The sequence below is a fragment of the Dermacentor albipictus genome, chromosome 6, assembly GCF_038994185.2.
Source record: "Dermacentor albipictus isolate Rhodes 1998 colony chromosome 6, USDA_Dalb.pri_finalv2, whole genome shotgun sequence".
Classification (NCBI taxonomy): domain Eukaryota; kingdom Metazoa; phylum Arthropoda; class Arachnida; order Ixodida; family Ixodidae; genus Dermacentor; species Dermacentor albipictus.
Window position 1 is genome coordinate 94,581,257 of NC_091826.1, and position 25,661 is coordinate 94,606,917.

At 46.4% G+C, this 25,661-nt stretch overlaps 1 protein-coding gene across 1 annotated transcript in view; it reads right to left on the reverse strand.

The window, feature by feature from the left end:
* Nucleotides 1-378: 378 nt before the first annotated feature.
* LOC135907492 (calcium-activated chloride channel regulator 1-like) overlaps nucleotides 379-25,661 on the reverse strand; it is a 171,992-nt gene continuing 146,709 nt past the window's right edge. The window contains exon 14 of the mRNA XM_070541066.1: nucleotides 379-1,139. Coding sequence (XP_070397167.1) covers nucleotides 502-1,139 — 638 coding nt within the window. The 3' untranslated portion in view covers nucleotides 379-501. The remainder of the gene's footprint in view (nucleotides 1,140-25,661) is intronic.

Sequence of the window (25,661 nt, forward strand, 5' to 3'; positions counted from 1 at the left end):
TAATCAATGAACACATTATTTGCTAATGTAGAATGGCCATACGTGAGTTCATATGCGCTCGACGCAAGATCGTAGAAGGGAGGCTGAATGGGAGCTCCGCACGCTGATAGCTCGACTAATTCGTTGGCGTGGGTTACGTGACCATTTTGAGCGAAGCCATCAAAGTGAAAGCAGCCGTAGTGATCCCTTCCTTCTACCCTTAACCTAAGCGCCATTATTATCTGGAACGTGTTGCAGGGAAGGCAAACAAAGAAATTACTACTGTAGTTTTTTTGAAGATAAGTGAGAATAAACCACGATACTGCTCATGTCTTTCAAGAAGCAGTTGGGGAAATTGTATAAGGATCGCCTAGCCCTGCTATCGAGTGTTTCAGATGATTTGTGGCATTGTCAAAAGTACTCAGTGGTTTATTTTGGTCACAAATACCATGCGGTATTCCAGCTTCACACAGTTTCATGTTCTCTTAAAAACAAAGCACACACGGTCTGTACTTCTGAACTTCACATAGTTGTCGCTGTTTGCGTGTTTGTGGAGAGGCCCTGATCCTCAGTAGTGGTGCTCTCCCTCGCCCTGTACAGCAGAATAACTGCGATGAACATCACGACGATTCCAGCAACTAGTGCCAGCAGAATCCAAGTGATGACGGATGGCTTATCATTCTCGCTCGGATGTTCCACACCTGCTGTGGTTGTTGTTGCCGGATCAATGCCTGGCTCTACCTTGGCCGGTGTTGTGGTCGTTGCTGCGTCTTTGTCTTCGTAAGGCGTTTCGGTAGCTGTCCTTGCTGGTACAGGATTCGTGTGCTGCCGACTTGTCCGCGTGGTGGTGCCAGGTCCTCCTTCTATCAAAAAGGCAGTAAAATTTGAAATTTGAAATGGTACACGAACAGTACTAGACAGCTTCGACTTCAGTCCTTCCGCGTTAATAACACGTGCCGCTAGGTACGCCTCCAGCCTGTAGTCGACGCCTTCGGCCGACGTCACCCAGTTGCGGGGAAGAGCAATGGTGACTTCATGCCGCGAACCGGGGGGGAGGGCTTGAAGGTTGCCTTTCCGGACATCGGACATCACCTCATGGCTATCGAAGTGCGATTGAAGGTAGTCTTCGTCAGTGCCACCTCTGATCTCCACTCCCGCAGCTGTAATCGAAAGTACAGAAGACAGCTGTCACCTAGAATGACGTGGCGTTGATATCAAGAAAGAGACGCTAACACCTCTTAGCTTACTCGATCCTCGAAAGATTAAATACTCGCTCCGCTGTCGCGACATGTTTTCATAGCCGTAACCGACGTATATATACATATACATATATATATATATATATATATATATATATATATATATATATATATATATATATATATATATATATATATATATATATTCATTCGTGGACTTGTGCATCTTTTTTAGGCGAGCGCTTTTCACCGTCGCGTAAATCTTATCGCTATGCGCGGGACGCGCCTGCATGTATCGGAAGTTTCTCTAATGTTATCGATGGTTCTATCCGCTTTCTGTTGTCACTGAACCTTATGCAACCGGATTCAATGTATGCACGACGCGAATGGCGTAGAACTTTCTTGAACACATTCGAGCACCAGCGATTATTCTGTAACGCTCGATGGTTTGTGTATAAAATTCGAAGCGCTTGACCGGGAGATCAGATTTCGACGATTGCGGACTGTGTTCCCCACAATTGTGGGCACAGGTTTGCCCAGCACAAGCTACTTTCGTCACTCGCAGTTTTGCTACTGTTTTCTTTACCGTCACTACTACGTGACATATGGTGAAGGTGCTTTGCTTTCATATATCGGACGTCCCCATAAAGCCGCGGCCCAAGCCCGAACGCAGAAGAAAGCACCAACGTTGCCAACAAGCAACGAGGTAGCCGCAGGCTGCAAGGACTAGGCCCGGAGCACGGACTTTTGCCTTTGACGACCAGAAAGTTCGTCGCCAATTCAACAGCCCAGGGAGCCAACGGAAGTCCTTGGATCATCATTTGAAGACTTTGATAACTGGCTGGAAACATATGAACGGGTTGCTGCATTCAAGAACTGGAACTCCAACGACAAGCTTAGGCATGTATAGTTCACCTTAGAAGGCACGGCAAGGACGTGGTATGAGAACCGGGAATCGACCCTGACTACATGAGACCTGTTCTGCAACGGCTTTGTGCAGACGTTCACGAGCGTCATGCGCAAAGAGCGAGCGCAAGCTTTACTGGAAACCCGCATGCTGCTGCCGAACGAGAACATCGCGATCTTTACGGAGGAGATGACTCGCCTCTTCCGACACACCGACCCAGAAATGCCGGAAGAATAAAACTTCGCTTCTTGATGTGGTGTTTAAAGCGAGAGCTTTTGACCGGATTGATACGCAACCCACCTTATACCGTTGCGGAAATTATTTCCGACACCACAAATATTGAGAAGACGCTGGATATGCGGACAAAGGAACGTGCGCCGACAGTTCAGCACATCAGCCGGTGCCAGCGCCTCCACAGAAGTGTGGCCTATATATCCCGCATGGGCATTACATCGACAGTGGGCACGGCGGCACTACTAGCATGTGGCGCACTAATGCTCTCGTCTTCATTGAGCAGGTTAGAAGACCGTTTGGAAAATGCTTTCGCTCTAGCGACCGCTTTTTGCGTAGTGCTGCCGTGCCCGCAGCTATGTCACGGGGTGTTTCATATACCTGTATTTCTATAGAAGCGGCTACTGTTATGAGGAGACTTAGAAACTAGCCCCGGCTTTGAAGTATAAAGGGCAGCGTTAAGCAACTGAATAAAAAATTGCTGCCGATATAAAAAAAATAAAGGGAGAAAGTCTTGCAGATATAGGGACCAAATTAGTTACCATAGCTTTTCTAGAAAATAAAGTACAATCTTCTCACAGCGACATTTCCCGCATGAGTAGCGTAATAGAAACCATGGAAGAAAATCTATGTCCTGAGAACAGAAGCAGTAGAGCTAATTTAATAGTTTATGGCATACCGGAATCGCAAGAAGAAACGAGTGACAGTCTTGAGCGGACAGTTAGCAGAGGTATCGTGCAAGATATCCTCGAGATGGACCCAGTTACTATAGAACGCATACATCGGTTAGGCAGACCGTAAGTGAAAAAGACAAGGCCGGTAATGATTAAACTTCTAAATTCTCACTACAAATCGGCAATATTGAAAAAAATATTGTTAAATTAAAGGCTTAAAATTTGCCATTGGGGAAGATTTTTCTCCTAAAATTCGTGACTATAGGAAGAAACTGTGCAACAGTGCCAAAGAAAATTGCGTCAAACCCGACAAAGTCTCCCTCGCGTTCGGCAAACTGTACATCAACAGTCGCGCCTTTGTTTGGGACGATGAAAGCAATGACAAACGTACCCCTTAAAAAGAAGCGGAATCAAGCAAAATAAGCGGCCTGCCAATGACGCGGAGAAGAGCTCGATAAGACAACTAACAATAATAAATATAAATGCAAATGGGTTATTAAACACAATAAAATCTTTCGGAAACCTGTTAACTGATCGCGAGCCTGACATAGTCGCTGTCACGGTAACGTGGCTTTCACCGGATATTTGCAGCCATGAAATCATGCGACCGAACTAGTCAGTCATTCGCAAAGATCGGGGTTCCCGTGGTGGTGGCGTGTCTCTTGTGATAAAGAAAAACCTCCCATTTGTTTGCTGCCAGATGTGTCCGGTGTGAAAGCCTGTTTTGCAGGCTTCTTTGCAACAATACTACTATTTGTGTGGGTTGCTTCTATAGAAGCCCCTCTTCGGGTGATGAAAGCATTTCTGCCATTTATGACTTTTTAGACCGATATGCTAATAACTCCACAATTATCTTTACGGGTGACCTAACCATTCCGGACGTGCACTAGGTAACTATGTATCACACACCATCTTCTTGAGAAATTGGATATTCTTGACAAGGACATTTTTCAGCAAAGAATATCCTTGATCTTATACTTGTCAGTGATCATTTGTCAGGGCACCAAGCACAGAAAGAAATTATTGAAGGCGTTTCAGGGCACAACCTACTGCTATGCTCAGAACGCGTTGTAATACATATACAGTACCCAACTTCGAGACGGCGCATGACGCCCGCATACTAACCCAACCTGCGCACGAATTTCAAGTCTTTTCTGAATAACCTCCAACCTGTCAATCGATGTGAACAAAGCCTGGCTTAATTTTCATAATTTAGTTTCCTTCTGCGTAGCTATGTTCCGTTAAATAACAAGCGACCACAAAGAACAATCCCATGGATAACTCGGGACGTCATCCACGCCACACGTCATGTAAAAATGATGCATAAATCTATTAAAAATCATGGATCATGCCCATCCCAAACTAACAAACTAGCATGCGCAGTGGCACATTTTCGAGAGAAAGCCAAGAAAGCCAAGGAACATTATTTTCATGTAACGCTGCCTAACTTTCTGACATCAGCGACTCTGGAACCATTTCCACCCTAGTATCGGACTTGTCTCCTGAGGAAAAAAAAACGCTAATGCGTACATAGCTATTTTCACTCGAACTTCACAAAAGGTGACAGCAACCATTCAGACTTGACTAGCAGTTCAACATCGCGCATCGATCCACTAATCATATCTGACGCGGGTATCCTTAAAAGGACACTAAAGTTAACACTAAGTCAACGTGGACTGTTGAAATATGATCCCAGAAACCTCGAAATGCTTGTTTCGTGCGAAGAAGAGACTTGTTTTAAGAGAAAATGCGTTCTGAAGTGTCCTCGTGCCTCTAGCGCAGTTCAAATCGCCCGCCCTCCGATCGAGGAGTGGTGACGTCTTCGTCTCATAGTTACGTTGCGCTATCGGTGAGGAAAACGGCGCCCGCAGACGGCGCTACGGCTTTTCTGCGCAAAACGCAAACTTGCGGCCTGAAACAAAGCCAAGACCGAGCCGACAGCAACGCGACAGCGTAACTATGGTGGCTAGCGAAAGGGACAGCGTGCGACGATACGCCGGCTCTTTGTTTTATGACGCCAACTTTGACGCTCGTTGCGATGGACGACTCTGACAAAGGCATATTGGCTCGCGATGCCGGGCTCGTGTTAATCGATTCGAACACTGATGAACGTCACCTGCTGCTGAGGGCTCGCGCTGCCGGCGTCCTTGCGTACTATTACGACGGCAACTGTATGTCATGGCTGTACATATTCGCAAATTTTAGCATTTCCTTCGTGAAAACCAAATGCCGCACTCACTCACTCACTTACTCTTCGACCTGTAGTTGTTCTTGCGCTTCGGATAATGCAGGCAAGACGGACGGAACAGCGCTACAGGAAAGCATTGCTTTGAAAGCCACGCCACACGGCTTCAGCAAGTCGGCGTTGAACTCGTAATCCTCTGGACGAAAGTGCAGCACGTACACTACGCGATTTTTCGGCTGAACACACTGTGGCAGAGGTACGGCACTTAACCACTTCGAACGGATAGGTTGACTCGTTGGCACACAGTGTAAGTACCGTTGTATTCGCCGCTGCAACTGTCCTTGGCCAAGTTCCGCCGATCGTTCGTGCATCCCACGACATCACATGGACGTGGCATTCTCGCTGCTTCTTCCTAACGCAAGTTTAGCGAGCCAGCAGAGCCAATTCAGCACGACGTGATAACGAAACAACTGAAACTCGAAAGTGCGCGGCGCAGAGTCGAGCGCGCAGAGTCGATCGAAAACGAAACCTTTCGACCACCCGTACTACTGAAGGGTAACTTCAAATTGTAATTTTTTCTTAGAATCGAACAGAAGTAGGCGAGCAGCATTTTCTTCTGTCTTATAACCTTACGAGTAGTTGAGTACTAGTGATATAAATTATGATGAGGAGTGCCTTCGTCATTGGGCTACAACCAGAATGTCGCTGGCGGTCTCAAATTGTGTCATGCATTTACCTCAACTTCTCGCTTACTAAAGCTCTGTTCGCGATTATAATGGCGCCTCATGTTCAAGAGCATTGTTTTATACCTTTAACTTGTAACCTTTAGTGTCCCATTAACATGTTCCTCAACCTTCACCCTCAAAAATCTTGCGCACCAGATGACATTCCAAACGATTTTCTAAAGAGATACGCAGAGTGGTGCAGGCGAAACTTGAGCCTGATATTTCGAAAAACTCTATTGCAATCATCTTTACCCAACCACTGGAAAAAATGCTCAAATCATCCCAATGCACAAAACAGGAGATACCTCATTGCCCTCCAATTATCGACCAATATCTCTCACTAGCACCGCTTGCAAGATGCTCGAACATATCATCCTTAAACGGCTAACAAACTTTTTTTGACACTCGCAACTTTAAGGCCACACCAGCACGGATTCGGCCATGGATTGTCAACCGTCACGCAGCTTACGGAAGTTTTGCATGACCTTGCACTTAACATCAACTGTAGCCAGACTGATTTAACATGATTAGACATTTAGAAAGCATTTGATCGCGTATACCACAGTAAATTGTTAACAAAATTGCGAGTATTATTGGGAATGGGGCAATTTTAGACTGGGTAATAGATTTCTTATGAAACCGAACACAATTCGCACTATTTCAGCATGTGGAATCTGCGACAGTGCTTGCCACATCAGGCGTCCCCCATGAAACCGTGTTGGGGCAACTGTTATTTTTAATTTTCGTTAACGATCATAGCCAGAAAAATTTACTCTAACATCAAACAGTTTGCTGATGACTGCGTCATTTACCAAAGAATTAACACCTACGAAGATTATGTTTCGCTTAGAAACTCACTAGAGCAGTTAAACGAATGGTGCAAAGAATGGCAAATGACGATAAACACAACTAAATCTGTTTGCATGACGGTGACAAGAAAAAAAACAACCGTACGATTTTCCGTACTTTATTAACTGCACAATGCTAACAAAAGTTCGGCAGCATAAATTCTTAGGCATCTCTCCAACTGCTGACCTGAGATGGGACGCACACATTGCCTTCGTGACCTCAAAGGCATTACGCCAGCTATTTTATCTACGAAGATGTCTCCCCATCGCACCCACGTCGACTAAGCTTTTGGCGTATACTACTTTCTTTAGACCTGTTTTGGAGTATGCTAGCACAGTTTGGTTTCCCCGCTCAGTAACTAATATAACGAAACTGGAAAAACTGCACAGAAAAACACTGGGGCTTATTTCGAACAAGTGTAAGCGCCCAGATTCACCCACGAACCTTGCGGCTATATAAGGTTCAGGGACGCTATCATCATGAGTGAGACACGCACGGCTAAAATTTTTATTTAACATGATTCACAGCCATTATAAGATAGACGTAACAAAATACATGTTTTTCGCAGTCACGAGCATCGAGACAAATATCTACATGCTTTAACAGAATACTTATGCCATAATTTTACAATCATGTACTCTTATTTCCCCCTCGTGATAAGGTAATGGAATGGCCTCGATCCTTCAGTCATTTCTGCAGACTCATTATCTCAGTTCATAGCATGGTTAGAATCCATATCAAACAATCAGTAACGCAGTCTTATTCACATGATATGGTCTGCAACCCTTGTAAGCCTGCTCCATATCTTAAAGATGTTTACTGTTATTTTTGCTCCCATTTGCTGTCCTTTTCATGATGTATTCTATGTATTGCTGCGCATGTCTCCTGCACATGTTATATCTATATTAGATTTTATGTATTCTTACCTTGCTCCTTCGCGTTCCTTGTTTGGCTTATTCACACGCAATTTGTACGTGCTCGCTTATTACCATGTATTTCACTTTTGTCAGTATTGAGGATAAATAAAATATTTTAATAAATAAATAAACGAATAAATAACCGCCTAGTGCCGAGCGCAAGCTACACCTATTGTCTAGCACTTGGCAGCGACGACCTGCGGGAGACGATCAAAGTGGTCGTTCGCGAGGAACTGCAGAAGCTTTTTCCAACGTCGCAGAATCAAGTGCTCTCAATCGCCGACATTGCTGAAGAATAGGTTCCGCGATGGCTTGGAGTACATCAAGTGCAACCAAAAGCATCGCAACACCAGCCGGGAGCAACGACCTGAGCCGCCGTAGGCCGCCGTCAAAGACCGCCTCCGGGACTGCACCAGTGCCCTGTAACGTCGCGATACCATCGTCCACCGCCGCCGCCGCCAGCATATCCACCCGTCGCCCAGCGCAGCTACGCGAGGGAGACGGACATTCGGCAAGCCGCTGGCCAGCGCCCACTCTGCTAGAATTGCAGAGAAGCCGGCCATATGCACCGCCCGTGGCTATACCGTGACTTGGGACTAAGACGGTTCGCAGTCAACGCGCCGCGTCCAATGTTTGGGGAGAGCGCACACGAAAACCCCGACTACATCACCGCCACTCAGAGGAGTTCTCGACGACCGTTCCATTCGCCCTCACCAGGGCGCTACCTGTCGCCGTAGCGCCGACCATAGACTGGCCCAGCTCGAGGCCAGTCTGCAAGCCTATATCCAGAAACTAGAAGCAGCAACGGGTGAAAGTGCGGTTGCAGTTCGTGGAACTGACGAATATTCTACGCCACCGACGAAGACGCCGAAAATTCTCTGTCGACGACATGTTAACAAGACGCTGCCAACCCATCGAAGTCTGGAAGCAGAGAATACATCGACGAAGGACGACCTGACGACGCCACGCATCAGCCACGGGTCAACGCGGTGCAACCATGATCCAACGCCAAGTCCTAACCTCAATGCAAGATAAAGTGTCACCATCCTCGACGTGCTTCTCGATGGCCACGCACTCACCGCATTACTCCGTCATGTATGGACCCATCACCGCCCAGTTAAAGACATTTAAGACTGCATGGGAACACCCTCAAATTCCGACCGATGGAGGACAACTCATAAGGCCTGACTGGAATCTACTCGGCAAGAATTAGCTTTCATGACCGCACTTACCCTGCCACCTTGTAAGCCTATAAAAGTATCCACGAGACGTCATTCTCGGCATGGACCTCCTCAACCAAAACGGCGCAATCATCGACCTGAAGTCGAAGTAGATAGCGCCGTCACAAGATTAAGCAATACCGCCGGAGAGCTGTCGTAGTCACCGCGCCTTGAGTGTGCTTCAAAATCAAGTGAGTGTCCCACCTGGCTCCAGCATTCTCATTTTTCTCGGCACCGAAACACCCACAGACACAGAAGGCTTCATCGAGGTCGACCAGCGTCTATTGCTCGGGCGTCAAATATGCGTCGCAAGAGCGATCGCTCGACTGCATGAAGGGAATGCGGAAGTAATGCTAACCTACTTCAGCCAGGAGTTCATGTACATCAATAAGGGTACCACAATCGTATACACCGAGGAAATTGTGGAAACCAGCAATGCGCTTGCAGTCTCGGATTCTGCCGCGTGTAATCCTAAGACCCTTGCTCCCGAACCAGGTTTCAACATAAATCCTAGGCTCCCCATGATTAGGCACCAACAGCTCAGATGTCTTCTCCGACGATAAAAAGAGCGCTTTTCAACGTCATCAAGTATACGACAAACACCAGTCGCAACCCATGGCATAATAACCGTAGAGGCACCCTACGGTTAGAAGTCGACGAGACAGATCGCAACACTACCGCCCTCATCACGCCAGATGGCCTCTCTAAGTTCAAAGTCATGCCATTCCAACTGTGATTGGCACCTGCAAGGTTCCAGCACCTCATCGACACGGTGTTGGCAGGATTGAAGTGGTAGACCTGTCATGTTTACTTGGTTGACGTTGTCGTCTACGCCGGAAATTTCTACCATCGCCTTAGGCGGCCTTTGACTGCAGTAGAGGCCGTCAAGTCATCAGGGCTGAGCCTCAATTGGAAAAGTGCTGCTTTGCCTACGATTAGCTTCTGTCATTAGCGAATTTGCAGTCTGATCTGACCCGCAGAAAACCGCTTCCATCGCGAGGCAGCGCAAAGATTCGTTGGCATGTGCGCCTACTACGGGCGTTTTGCAAGGACTTTCCACGGATCGCTGAGTAGCTGACACGTCTGACTAAATGTGTTGTCGAGTGAGAAACACCTTGGGCTGACGCATTTCAAGAACAGAAACGTTGCTGGCAGTCCCCATGGGTACTTGCGCAATTCAACGAGGATGCCGATACAGAGATCCACACTGATGCCCTTGGTGCCATCCTAGTCCAGAGGAAATACGGACTTTAACGGGTGATGACTTACTCTAGCTGGTTGCTGTCGAAATCACAAGGCAATTGTTCTATGATGGAAACGGAATGCCTCGTCATGATTTGGGCTACAGAAAAAATTGCCCTTAGATATGCAACAGGTCGTTCAAAGTCATCAGCGACCATCACGCCTTGTGTTGGCTAGCGATATGAAAGGACCCTTGAGTGGACCCTTGGCGCGGTGGAGCCTCAAACTGGAAGTATATGGCATCACTGTTGTGCACAAGTCCAAACAAAGCACTCTGAGGCTGATCGCTTATCACGCGCCCCGCTTCACACGCCGCCGTAAGATGACAAAGATAACGACGCCTTTCTTAGAATAATAAGCGCGGAACATTTAGCAACGAGCAGACCAGGGGCTAGAAAGCCTCGTCGAGTATTTGGAAGGACGCACCAACGTTGACCCTAGGCGATTTAGGCAAGGATTTCTTCGTTCTCACTTTAAGCAACCTCTTCGTAAAGTACTTCTCCCCAGTGCGCGCCAACTACCTTCTTGTTGTTCCGTCAGGGGTTGTTAAGAATGGCGAGCTGCAAGGCAAAATTGCCACCCAATTACGACTGGGCGGCAAGACGAGCATCCCCCACTCTCCGTCGCTGCAGCTAGGAGGCGTTCCATCCAACCGCCTCCATCCACCAGCCCCATGGCCGTTGTGACGAAACGAGTTCGGTGGGCGAACTCTGGTGCCGGAGCTCTCCAGCGCAGACCTGATCTGCTACGCATGAGCAAGCTGCCGCGGGAAAGCCGTTTTTTGTTGCTTCCCATGCCCCGATCGGGACGCGAGACAACGAGCTACCCAGCATTGGCTCCGATGCTTCCCGGAACGGCACCCCTCCGACGCCGGCGTCGGGCATCGGAATGTGTGTGCCTTTGTGTACGTAAACTGTTCTGCGGGGCGGCGGCAAGTTGACGATGAGTGAACGATTATTCGCCGCCTTGTATCGCCGGCGGACCGAGTGTATAAAAACTGCTGTTGTGCGGATGCTCGATACACATCTCTTGAGCAGTCATATTAGACTGATACACTTCTCTCTTGCAGTCATGTTGGACTGACACTTTTTCTCAAGCAGTCATGTTAGACTGATTTAAATACTGTAAATAAACCCATATTCCTCGTTCTCGATGAGAAGCAGTTCTTCCCTTCATCAACGTCCTCAGCGTGGATAAGTTGGACGACGGCATGGGCCAGCTACCTTCAAATTCATGCCGGACTCTAATCTTGGCAACGGATCTCGAGCGATAGGATTGAGCCCCCAATCCTGACAACTGGCTGACAGCGGTGAGATGGACTTTGCGACATGGTGCTGTATCTGCGGTGAGTGCTTGGTTCTTGCTTTGACTCTCTAGGCTTCATTTTGTGGTTGTTCTGTTTAGAACAGTAGGGAAGCTAGATTGTTGAGTGTTAGCTAGGCTGTGTTTTCCTAGCTAAATTTAAAGAGCAGAATCAAGGCAGTAAAGTAGCAATCGTGGAGTTAAGGACACTGCTGAGAGACGAGTTGTTGATTGTTGGTGAGGAACTTGGCCTAGATGTGCGCAAGGAAATGCTAAAATCGGAATTATTGGGGCTAATTTCCGAAAAGGCCAGTGAGGAAGAAATTGAAATAGGGTTTGAACTTCTGAAAAAGAAAGAAGAACTAGAGAGAAAAGAACAAGAGAGAGAGGAACGCGATAAAGATCGCGAGTTAAGAAAAATGCAACTTGAACTTGAAAGCAAACGTTTGGAGTTGTCTCAAGGAAGTGAGGGCACTCTGGGACGATCAAGTGAGGCAGAATGGTACCGCATGGACAGGCTATTAAAGCCATTTGAGGTCGATACCGACATAGACTTGTTCCTAAGCAATTTTGAAAGGACTTGCGAAAAGATGAACTTCGGCCCGAGTGCATGGCCACAGCGGTTGCTGTCTATGTTGCCGTGTGAGGCGGCGGAAGTAATCGCCAGATTGAGTGCACAGGATGCATATGATTAAGCAAAAGTTAAGACCAGTGGCGACGACCCTGGTGTGCATCGCCTTACGCCTGCTATTTCCTTTGGTGCAGATTGTCTCTGCGCAGCCGCAATTGTGCGCCACGCCAGCATCGGCCGAGACCACGTGACCTGACACGCTACTCGGCACGCATCGACAAGAGGAGGCGCGGCACTCTTCGGCGGCGCTGATATCTACAACAAAGGCCTGACGTCACCCATTCCAGAAGCTACAAAAGGAGCCTTCTTGCGCTTACTGCAGTCACTTGGCAGTGGCGACGACCCTGGTGTGCATCGCCTTACGCCTGCTATTTCCTTTGGTGCAGGTTGTCTCTGCGCAGCCGCAATTGTGCGCCACGTCGGCATCGGCCGAGACCACGTGACCTGACACGCTACTCAGCACGCATCGACAACAGGAGGCGCGGCACTCTTCGGCGGCGCTGATATCTACAACAAAGGCCTGACGTCACCCATTCCAGAAGCTACAAAAGGAGCCTTCTTGCGCTTACTGCATTCACTTGGCCGTGGCGACGACCTTGGTGTGCATCGCCTTACGCCTGCTATTTCCTTTGGTGCAGATTGTCTCTGCGCAGCCGCAATTGTGCGCCGCGTCAGCATCGGCCGAGACCACGTGACCTGACACGCTACTCGGCACGCATCGACAACAGGAGGCGCCGCACTCATCGGCGGCGCTGATATCCACAACAAAGGCCTGACGTCACCCAATCCAGAAGCTACAAAAGGAGCCTTCTTGCGCTTACTGCATTCACTTGGCAGTGGCGACGACCCTGGTGTGCATCGCCTTACGCCTGCTATTCCCATTGGTGCAGGTTAGTTAGGTTCTCTTTGTTATTTTTTTTCCCTTCTTCTCGCTGCTGCCAAGTGTGTGCCTCGCCTTGCTTGTGTGACGATGTCAAAAGAGTTTGCAAAAGCGAAAGACGAAATCCTTCAGAAACTAAAAGATGATCTCAAGATAGAATTGAAATCGTCACGCGAAGCGTACGAGAGAGACCTGCGCAATGAAATTGGTGATCTGAAGAATGAGCAGCGAAACATGGCACAGAACATCGAATTCGCGCATAGAGAAATAACCGACTTAAAGAAGAAATTTGAAGCTGAAGTAGCAAAAAACACTCAGCTTTTGAAAGAGAACCAGGCAATCAAGGCAAAGTACGTTTCCTTGGAAAGAAAGAATGGCGAGCTTGAGAACCAGGTAGTTCATCTTGAAGAGTATTCTAGGAATGTGAATCTTGAAATCCAGGGAGTCATTAAGAGAGAAAATGAAAGTGTTGTTGCCATATTGTCCACTATCGGAGATGCTATTGAAGAACCGATCAGTGAGTGCGATATCGAGACGTGCCATCACGTCCGCACGCGTAATCCGGATAAAACTAACATTATCGTGCAATTCAAGTCCCAGTCGAAGCGCGACATGACATTAAGGAAAGCGAGAAAAACCCGGCTTACTAATGACAGCCCAGGACTTGGCAGCTCAAGTCCTATCTATGTAAATGAGCATCTTTGTCCTACACTAAAGAGACTTCTCAGTATGGCTATCAGGCGTAAGAAGGACTGCCAGTGGTGATCCGTATGGACCTATAATGGAAGGATTTTTGCGAGGCAGTCAGACACTTCTGGCGCCATATCCATAACTTGTGAAGACGACCCCAATAAGATAACATCGGTGTAATTAGCCCCCCTCTTTCTGAGTACACTTTAAGCATTCAAAATGCGCTACCACGATTTTGCGTTGCCCTACGAAATTCTTCCAAGTTCTTCTATGTACGGTTCTGTTTTGCATATTAACACACGCTCTGCTCTCGCTAAGCATGACCAGATTGCCTATTTGCCTATGAATTCTCTTTTCAGTATAGTATTTTAATGCTTACTGAAACATGGTATTATGACGGGTGTGCAATGCTCCGTCTTAATGGATACAAAAACTTTTTTATCAATCGCAGTAGTCGTAGGGGCGGTGGCGTCGCTATTTATGTTAAAGCTTCTGAAGAATATGAAGTAATATCAGATTATACATGCATCACAAACTATTACGAGGTACTAACGCTGAAACGAAACGCTGACGTCATTACTGTCGATTATCGTCCACCGAATGGGAATTTTGGGTAATTTATGAATTTTTTTGAAAGCTTCTTGCAGTTTGTTTCCTCAAATAGTCTGAAACTCATTTGTGGTAGAGACTTTATTATATATACCCTTGACGCTAGCACTTGCGCTCATGATTTCGACAACACCATTTCTTCCATAGGCTTTGTGAATATAATCACTACACGGACACGCATCACTGTACTAACTTCATCGACATTTGATTTGTTAATTACCAATGCGGAAACTAGAGTCGCTGATGCAGGAACCATAGCATGTGACATAAGTGACCACTGCCCAATCTTCATGATTTTCTTCTTCCCCAAAGTTCACGAGAATAGTCGAAGGGACGCAATCACAGTGCAGTATATATCTGACGATGCTTTACTTTTATTTAAGCGTGACATCACTGCTCAGGATTCGTCTGTTATATTAGGAATAAAGAACGTGAACGATGCGTATTCTAAGTTCATTGAAATTTTTCAGCGAATATACGCGATACATTTTCCTTTTACAAGTTTCAAACTATCAAAAAGAATAAGAAAACCTTGGGTCACTCCTGCCAACAGGAAAGCTATCTATAAGAAAAATCAATTATTTCACACCTTCTTACGTACAAGAGTACCGTCTGATTTGAAAGATTTTAAAACTTTCAGAAATAAACTGAACGCCGAGCTACGGTCGGCAAAATTACGATATTATCAGCGGTTGTTTTCTGATATAAAGAAACGGCAACCTGACGCCGCTTGGAAAGTGCTAAACAGAGTGCTCGGTCGCGAAAGTAATACGGAAACGCCCTCAAAGTTGGCGCACAATAACCGCGAAATAGTCGGCCAGGCGCTTGTTGATCATTTCAACCAAGTGTTTCTAGACCACGCCCTTCCAGATACTAACCTACAGGTTATCAGACCGTCAAGCAATTGCCCTGCTGAAAGCTTTGCTCTGCATGATATAAGTGAAGCTGAAGTTTATCGAACATTTCTAGGTCTAAAGAACAGCAAGGCTTTAGATATAGAACACCTACAAATAAAGCCCATAAAATATGTTATCGAATACATTACACCTGTGCTCGCCCACATATTCAATCTCGCTATCAAGTCAGGTCACATTTCTGACGCACTGAAACGATCCATGGTAACAGTCATATACAAGGGAGGCAATAAAAATGAGACAAAAGATTACAGGCCAATATCTGCGATACCAATTTTTTCTAAAGGCTTAGAAAAAATATTGTTTTCTCGACTGACTTACTTCTTTGACAAAACAAATCTTTCCGACGCGCAGTTTGGTTTTAGGAAAGGACGCTCTACCGAAACAGCTTTATTAACTCTTAAAGAAAGTGTGCTACAAAACATTGAAAATAAACGCATAACCCTCGGTCTTTTCGTAGATTACAGTAGGGCATTCGATTCACTTAACCATAACATACTTATATTAAAACTGTCGGACTACGGGGTTCGCGGTAAGCAGCTCGAACCATTCCGTTCGTACTTAGCCAACAGGACTCAGACTGTGTACATCGGCAATTACCATTCATCTCCCCTCGATATAAAATGTGGTGTACCTCAAGGCAGTATTTTAGGTCCTCTTTTGTTTAACGTATACATAAACGATATTGTCCGTATTGACACAAGCTCAACATTTATCATATATGCCGATGATAGCACTATCCTACTCTCCGGAACTGATGAAGCCGATCTAGCGTCAAGATGTAATCAGGTCCTTGAGAAGCTCTTATTCTAGTCAAATTCTAACTGCCTCAAGATTAACCCAGCTAAAACCAATGTACTTTTCTTCCGTGCAAAAAATAAAGTAATCAATTTAGAACAGGATATATACTGTGATGGGCACAGGATCGAAATCGTCAGTGAATATAAAATTCTCGGAGTAACACTTAGCTCTAATCTCACATGGGATTCGCATGTTGACAACTTATGCAAAAAACTTTCAATGACCACAGGAGCTCTATCGCGTTGCCGTGCAATTCTCCCAGTGGAAGCCAAAAAACAAATTTATTCTGCATTGTTCGCTTCTCATATTAATTACTGTAGCCTCGTATGGTTGACCACTACACAAAGGAATATTACGAGGATTTGTTTATTACAAAAGAAAGTTGTTCGCCATATCGCAAATATCGATTATTTATCTTCCGCAGAATATTATTTTAGGTTGTACAACATTATGAAAATACAGCATATGTATGAATTTCGCGTTTTGTGTTCATTCTGTGTGTCTTCACCCACTTTTAAAAACTTTATTAGTACAATAGCACTGCTTCAGCAAAATACCAATGATCGTACACGTTCTCTTGATTTTTGGATAATTCCGAGTTTCCGTACATTTTACAAACTGCAGTCTTTGAAATATAATCTTCCATTAATCCTAAATAAATACAAAGATATAGTAGAGCCCACACTAGCATTACTTTAACAGCTCTTTTCTTAAAAAAAAGAAATATCATACGTACCACTATTGTCGTGCAGCTACGTACATTCATTTTCTTTTTTTTTTAACAGAAGCTAAATACTCTTGTGACTGCTTGTATTTCACATTGTAGTGTTTATGGAATATGATATCTTTTCCAGATGTATTATATGTGTTTCTGTGCATGCATAAGTGATTTCATGTATGTACATGCATGTGTGCATATATATATGTATGTATATATATATATGTGTGTGTAGGAATGTGTATATATGTGCGTGTGTATATATATATATATCTGCTTCTGTATATATATATATCTGGTATCATCTTTATCTGGCCTTATATAAGCATTATATCTGTTATTATGCATTCTTATTCTCATGAACTGTTATTTTCTGTACATTTTTGTTTAATGGTTCGACATTCACGTCGAGGTCAAGCCCTGCCTTGAATATGGTGTCCAGGCCTCTGTCAAGCTGCAGACCGCAGTTTTAGCCCTGTCAACCACAAAACTTGTTCTGGAAAATAAAGAATTTGATTTGATTTGATTTGAGTGGACAGGATGCATATGATTATGCAAAAGTTAAGGCTAGTCTCCTGAAGAATTACCGCCTTTCAGCCGAAGCTTTTCGGCAAAGGTTTAGGAGCACAGGCAAAAAAGATAGCGAGGGATATCCGGAGTTTGCATATAACTTAAAAGCCAATCTAGTCGAGTGGCTTAAAAGCGCGGAAGCGTACGACAGCAGAGACATAATCATTGAATGCAAGTGTCTAGAGCAGTTTTACAAAACCATCCCCCAAGCTGTGAAACTGTGGGTGCAAGACAGAGGCCATGTAAACACTGCGGAAAGGGCGGCCGAATTAGCCGAACAGTACGCAACCCGTAGAAAGTTGAACGCCGAGGACGGAGACTTGGACGGTCGAAATGGACCGCGGAAACCATTTCCGTTCAAAAGGGGTGCGCAGACTAGACGATCGGAGCCTGTAGACATGGCGGAAAAGCCCGCAGAAAAGAGCGAGGAGAAATTTAACGGAGAAACCGCACAAAAAGAACAGAAAAGAAAATTCGAATCTCCTAGACCAGTTCGCTGTTACAAATGCCACAAACTGGGACATATAGCTGTAAACTGCGAGAAGTCTAGCGTAGTTTTCTCCTACGTGGAGGAAAAAAATGAGAATATCGAACTTTTAAGTCCATATCTCCACAACCTGCCAGTTAATGGAAAACCATGCCGAGTGCTAGGAGACAGTGCCGCCACGATGGACATTGTCCATCCGTCTTACGTGATGGTAGATTACTTCACCGGAGAAGTAGCGTGGATAAAACAGGTTGAAGAAGAACACAGCGTGTGTCTGCCCATGGCCAAAGTCAAAATCAGTGGACCATTCGGGGAGCTAGAGACTGGAGCTGCAGTTTCCAAATTTTTGTCACTGCAGTATCCTTACATCTTTTCGAATCGTTCGAATCAGTTACTGAGTGACAGAGGGCTCAAACTGGGAGAGGGCATAGTAATGGCATTGACCCGAGGCCAAGCTCGTAAGATCACGGCGCTTTCGTCTGAAAATGCACAAGCTCCTCCAGCGGAAGCAGAAAAGGGGATAAGTTCAATACCCGAATCCGAGCTAGGCCCGAGGGACAAAATAACAGTTGAGGAGAGCCTGCCAGCTGACCAGCTCAATGAGAGCGTAGCACTAGAGTGTCAAAGTTCTAGCCTGCAGGAAGAGCAAGCTGATGCACTCACAAGCGAGAAAGGGTCGTTATTATCACCGCCCTCAAAGAACTTTGATCAGCTCTTACGTGTGGATAGAGAGTCACTGGCAGCTGAGCAAAAGAATGATGAGAGCTTAGCTAAATTAGGTGACACAGCTAAAGAAGGCATTGCTAGGCGCAACGTGACGATACATGAGAGAGGAGGATTGTTGTATCGGCACTACAGAGATCGAAAGGGTAGGATTTTAGATCAGTTAGTCGTACCTACTAAGTATAGGGAGGACCTTTTGAGTCTTTGTCATGGAAATGGGTGGTCCGGCCACCTAGGCATAAACAAATCAAAGGAAAGATTGCTTATGGAATACTACTGGCCTGATTGTTTCAAAGACGTAGAAAACTTTGTAAGATCATGCGACGCCTGCCAGCGTTCTGGTAAACCAGGAGAGACATGGAAAGCTCCACTGAAGGTAGTGCCCTTAATAACAGAGGCTTTGAGACGACTTGTAATAGACATGGTAGGGCTTCTTCCAGAAACAAAATCGGGCTACAGGTACTTGTTTACCATGCTGTGTCCGGCTACCAATTTCCAGAAGCAATCCCTTTGAAAGAGCTCAGCTCCACCGAAGTAGTAGACGCGCTTTTGACAGTGTTTGCACGAGTTGGCTTTCCAGCCGAAATTCAGGCAGATCAAGGGTCAGTATTCACGAGCGCACTGACTTCCACATTCTTGCAAAAGTGCGGGGTAAAGTTAATACACAGTTCTGTCTATCACCCTCAGCCAAACATTGTAGAGAGGTGGCATTCGGTGCTTAAGTGAGTTTTGCGTGCGCTCTGTTACGAGCACAAGGAGGACTGGGAGAACTGCCTGCCGGCAACTTTGTTTGCTTTGCGAACGGTTCCACATGAAGCGACAGGGTTCTCACCAGCAGAACTAGTGTATGGGAGGACACTCCGTTCTCCACTGAGAATGTTAAGAGAGATGTGGGAGGAAAGAGTCTAGAGTCAAACAGTGGTTGAATACGTGCTAAATTTGCTGGAACGGCTAAGTGCAACCCAAGAACTAGCGGGAAAGAACATGGGCGTAGCTCAAAAGAATGCCAAATTCTATTACAAGAATGCGAGGCTTCGAACGTTTAACGCCGGAGACCAGGTAATGATCCTCAAACCTTCAAGGAAGAACAAGCTTGAAGTCACTGGGAAGGGCCCGTTAAAGTGTTGCACAAACTTTCAGATACTGACTATGCTTTGAGAATGCCCGGTCGCAGGAAGTAAGTGAGGATATATCACTGTAATTTGATGAAGCCGTATGTAGAGCGAAGCGGAGCCGTTAACTATACCGTCAAAAAGTCGGATGGCACTAGTACCAAGTTTAAGGAGTATAGGGCGACCTCCAACTATGAAATCGGCCTATAAGAAGTAGTAGAACACTCGGTAAGCTCGCACGCTCTAAGACCCGAGCAGCTAGATGAGCTAAAAGGGGCATTAGGGGAATATCTCGACAGATTCAGCGATCGGCCGGGTAGAACCGAACTGATAACGCATGAAATTGAGCTGACATCAACCGAACCAGTAAGATCAAAGCCTTACAGGGTGTCTCCAAGACAGAGAGATTATGGAGGCAGAGATACAGCGCATGCTAGAGCTGGGAGTTATTGAGCCCGCTGAGAGTGACTACACGTCACCGCTAATACTCGTAGAAACCCCTAACAAGGACCCTCGTCCGTGTGTGGACTACAGGAAGTTAAATGCCATCACTAGGGATCAGCTGTACCCGATACCCAACATTGAGAAACGATCGAATTGAAAGAGTTAGCGCTGCTAAATACATTTCAACTATACATCTCGTGCGGGCGTACTGGCAAGTTCCTTTTCAGAAAATGCCAGCCGCTATGCCGCATTCATCTCACCTGTGGGCACTTTTCGCCCTCTCGCTCTCAGCTTCGGGCTGAAGAACGCGCCGTTTAGCTTCTCTAAATTGATGGATATTGTCCTAAAATACCTGCAGGAGTTCGCCTTGCCTTATCTTGATGATGTGGCCATTTTTTCGGGCAGCTGGGAACAACACGTATCGCACCTCAAACAGGTGTTCTCGCGGTTGAGGGAAGCCGGCTTAACGATGAAAGCGGAATAGTGTAGGTTTGGTTGTTCGCAGGTTACTTATCTGGGCCATGTGGTCGGTCAAGGCATGAGACGGCCGGCCGAGCTGAAAATAGCTACGAATGGAGAATTTTCTCAGCCGCGCACGAAAACAGACCTTCGTTCATTTTTGGGACTTGTGGGGTACTATCAACGGTACATTCCGAATTACTTGCAATTGGCAAGTCCATTAACAGACGCCCTCCGAAAGGGAGCACCGAGTAACGTACACTGGGATAAGGACAAAGAGAACGCTTTCCGAAGTTTGAAAACGCTATTGGTTTCTCGTCCTGAGCTTCGCGCACCAGACTACACAAAGGAATTCATAGTTCAATGCGACTCAAGCGACAGAGGTATGGGCGTGGTACTTAGTCAGGTCGGCGACGGTAACGAGGAGCATCCTATCCTCTATGCCAGCCGTAAACTAAATGTAAGGGAGCAAGCCTACAGCGCTTCAGAGAAGGAATGTGATTGTTTAGTTTGGGCCGCCCACAAGTTGTCGTGTTACTTGTATGGAGCGAAGTTCATCTTCTAGACCGGCCACTGTCCTCTGACCTGGCTCAATCAAATGTAACACAAAAATGGTCGCTTGCTCCGATGGAGCCTCACTCTCCAAGAGTACAACCTCTCCGTTAGATATAAGAAGGGAAAGTTGCATAGCAATGCGGATGGTTTCAGCAGGCTAGTTTGAATTCTGCGTTTGAGGGTCCCGCCTAAATTTTAGGGTTACAAGTGTTAATTTTATTAAGCGAAGAAGATCGCCTCTCATTTAGTAGGATTCCCTCCATGATTGCTGAATTTGTCAGCAGGAATTTGCTTCAGAAATTGGCAAAGCGAAATGCAGCTTTGTTTTGTTTCTGCACTTGTGTTTTTTTTAAGCCTAGCGAGTCTAAAGTGAGAGCCAATGCACGTCATCTCGGCGCAGAGCCGTGTTGTGGGGTTCATTTTGCAGTTGCCTGTCCTTGTTTGATGTGTTGGGGCGGTGACATTAATACACAAGTGGTCGCTGTGAGGCAAGACATCAATCCCCCCCCCCCCCCTGACCACCAGCAGTTCCCTTGCTGCCCAGCAGTTGTCAGCGCTAGACAGTCGAGACTTTTCGGCCCATGGAGGCGCTGTTAAGAATGGCGAGCTGCAAGGCAAAAATTGCCACCCAATTACGACTGAATATACAGGGGAAGACTGTAAGCCTATGGATCAAGACTTCACAGAAAGCGAAGTTCGCGCAGCCCTGTACGACCTCAACAGTAGATCTGCTGCCGGTCCAGATGGCATTTCCAATAGGCTGTTGAAAAATTTGGACGATGAATCTATAACATATTTAACAGAGTATTTCAACGAACTCTGGAAAAATGGTGATTATCCAAAGGAATGGAGAATTGCTAACACAATTCTTATTCCCAAACCAGGCAAGCAACTAAATCTAGATAACCTAAGACCCATATCGTTAACATCATGTCTGGGCAAAACCATGGAGCATGTCATACTCAATAGACTTACTAAGTATGTAGAAAACAGAAATCTTCTTCCGCATAACCTGATCGGTTTCCGTCCTGGACTTTCGACTCAAGATGCAATGCTTTTAATCAAACATCATCTTATTCTTGCTAGCCCGCTGCATACTAGAGCTCTTCTAGGCCTCGATGTAGAAAAGGCCTTTGATCGCATCAAGCACAGGGCCATATTGGACATCCTCTCGGAGATTGGATTGGGTAAACGATTGCACAATATAGTTAAAGCCTTTCTCGGTGGCCGTTCTGCTTGTCTCAGGTTAGGCGAACTCCAATCGACAACTCTGGAACTTGGGAATCGTGGGACACCACAAGGGTCCGTCCTATCTCCCATGTTATTTAATTTGGCAATGTCAAAAGTGGCTCGAGGTCTCGCGCAGATTGAGGGTATCCACTTTGCTATATATGCAGATGATGTAACAATCTGGAGTGCCGAAGGTAACATGGGACAAACAGAGACCAAACTACAGGAAAGCATTTATGTGGTAGAAACAACACTTGAGGATATGGGACTGAACTGCTCTGCTAAGAAATCAGAACTATTGGTACTACGGAGCAGTAAGCGTGGGCGCAAACCAAACGGATATATCCCAGAGGAAGAACCCCGCATTGAAATATATGCCAAGAATGGAGAACCAATCAGGCAGGTGGAGACTATTAGAGTGCTAGGCCTTCTCCTGCAAGCGAATGGATCTAATTGCAGGATGATACAACACATCTCTAACAAGTCAGAAGAAGTCATTAGGCTTCTTCGTAGAGTTACCAACAAGCATAAGGGGCTAGGAGAACACAGTGCCATAAGATTGGTACATGCATTCGCCTTTTGCCACTTCTCGTACGTGGCTGGCATGCTACAATGGACACAGGCTGATAAGAACAAGCTAAACGCTTTAATCAGACGACTTATAAAGACTGCACTAGGACTTCCCATCAGCACGGCTAACGATAGCTTATTGCGCCTAGGGCTGCATAACACACTAGAAGAGATAGCTGAGGCTCAGCAGGTGGCCCACCAGGAGAGACTAATGGGGACACGACCTGGGAGGGCGCTACTTGAAGAAATTGGCGTAGAAATGAACAATCCCACCAACGAAGGAGAATTATTAACACAATTGCAAGCGGGACTACGAGAAACAATAAAAACGACCCCGTTCCCTAGGAACATGCACCCGACACATTACCTTGAGAGACGGAAGGCAAGGGCGAAGGCACTCCTTCAAGACATAGATCAAAATAAGCAGCAGGCGGTGTTCGTTGACGCTGCCTGGGTTAAAAATAAGGATGCGTATACCTCCGTTGTTGCAGACACTCAAGGTAACATACGGGATGCCATCACCGTCTATACCAAGGACCCAACAGTAGCAGAACAAGTAGCAATCGCCTTAGCCATTCGGGCTAATCGGTGGACACATATTTACAGCGACTCTAGAACAGCCATACGCAACTTTACCAACGGATATGCGACACGGATAGCAACAAAATTTCTAGAGAAGGTCAACAGTGAGAGGATTGAAATCCGCTGGTTTCCTGCACATCTGGGGGTTGTGGACGGAGCACGGAGAAACCTCAATGAGGTGGCAAATGAAGCAGCACGAGGACTTTCTAGCCGTGCTCTTCAAGACCGAGCAACTTACACTTCACCCGGGGAACACAGGGATCGATTATTAACATACAACGAAATCACGAAGCATTATTATTTAAGCAGAAGGGAGTACCCATTGCCACACGGTAAGCTTTGCAGAACCCAAGCTGTCACATTACGTTTGCTACAGACTAGAACATACCCACGTCCAGATTTTATTAACAGGATCTATCCTGAGAGGGAAATTCAAATCAACTGTAATAAGTGCAATGGCATCATTACTCTTGACCACATGCTTTGGCAGTGCCCCGCGGTCTTCACAGACTGTGACAAGGAAGAAGAATGGTGGCGGCAAATGCTGCACAGCGAATCACTCTCTGACCAATTACGGGCAGTCCAGAAGGCCCGCGATGTGGCTGAAGGGCTCGGCCTGACAGTCCCAATGTGGGAGCGGCCCGCGTTAACCTATGGTTGACCTTCAGGACCAAATAAAGTTCTTCATACCATATCATACCATACGACTGGGGGACAACACGCGCATCCCCCACTTTCCGTCGCTGGAGCTAGGAGGCGCTCGAAGAACCGGGCTTTGTGCTGAAAACCGCCTCCATCCACCAGCCCCATCGCCGTTGTGACGAAACGAGTTCGGTGGGCGAACTATGGTGCCGGAGCTCTCCAGCGCGGACCTGATCTGCTACGCATGAGCAAGCTGCCGCGGGAAAGCCGTTTTTTGTTGCTTACCATGCCCCGATCGGGACGCAAGACAGCGAGCTGCCCACCATTGGCTCCGATGCTTCCCGGAACGTCACCCCTGCGACGCCGGTGTCGGGCATCGGAATGTGTGTGCCTTTGTGTACGTAAACTGTTCTGCGGGGCGGCGGCAAGTTGACGATGAGTAAACGATCATTAGCCGCCTTGTATCGCCGGCGGACCGAGTGTATAAAAAGCGCTGTTGTGCAGATGCTCGATACACTTCTCTTGAGCAGTCATGTTAGACTGATACACTTCTCTCGTGCAGTCATGTTGGACTGACACTCTTTTTCTCAAGCAGTCATGTTAGACTGATTTAAATACTGTAAATAAACCCATATTCCTCGTTCTCGATGAGAAGCAGTTCTTTCCTTCATCAACGTCCTCAGCGTGGATAAGTTGGACGACGGCATGGGCCAGCTACCTTCGAATTCATGCCGGACTCCAATCTTGGCAACGGATCTCGAGCGATGGGATTGAACTCCCAATCGTGACAGGCTGCGCCCAGAAATACAGCACGCCCTGCATCACTTATCCGACCACTGGGCACCTCGGATACTTTCGGACGCTATCGAGGATACCGAAAATGCATTATTGGCTGGGCCTGACCGCCGACGTCGCCCATTTAGTCGAAATGCCGAGAGTGTCAGCGACGAAAGACACCGCCAACAACGCCAGTATGATTACTGAAGCCGACCGAGCCTCTCTACCGACAATTTCTGCAGATCGGGATGGATTTGCTGGGTCTCTTTCCAACGGTAACATCCGGAAAAAATTGATCTCCGCGGTGACGGACTACCTCACCAGCATCGCTGAAACAAAAGCTCTGCCGAATGATAGTGCAGCAGAAGTGGCGAAATTCTTCGTCGAGAACATCCTGCTATGACATCGAGTCCCAGATGTGAAGATCACCGACAAAGTAACGGCCTTTACAGCCGAGCTCACCCAACCCATTCTGCGATAAAGCCAGGTGAACCACAGGAAGACCACACGCAGACGAACGGTTGTACGGAGCGTGTCCAAAACGCCCTCGCCGGCATGTTAGCAATGCACGTCGACGTGGAACACAAGACCTTGGATGCCGTCTTGCTGTACGTAACATTCGCTTATACACACGCTGTTGCCGCTGTCGTTATGTTTTAAGTGGAGCCTGTTTTCTTGGGCAGAGCTTCGCCTAAGTATACGACTGCTTATACTATATATCTATGTATATATATATATATATATATATATATATATATATATATATATATATATATATATATATATATAAATATATATACATATATATCTATTGTCAAATATTTTGGCCATGGCAAA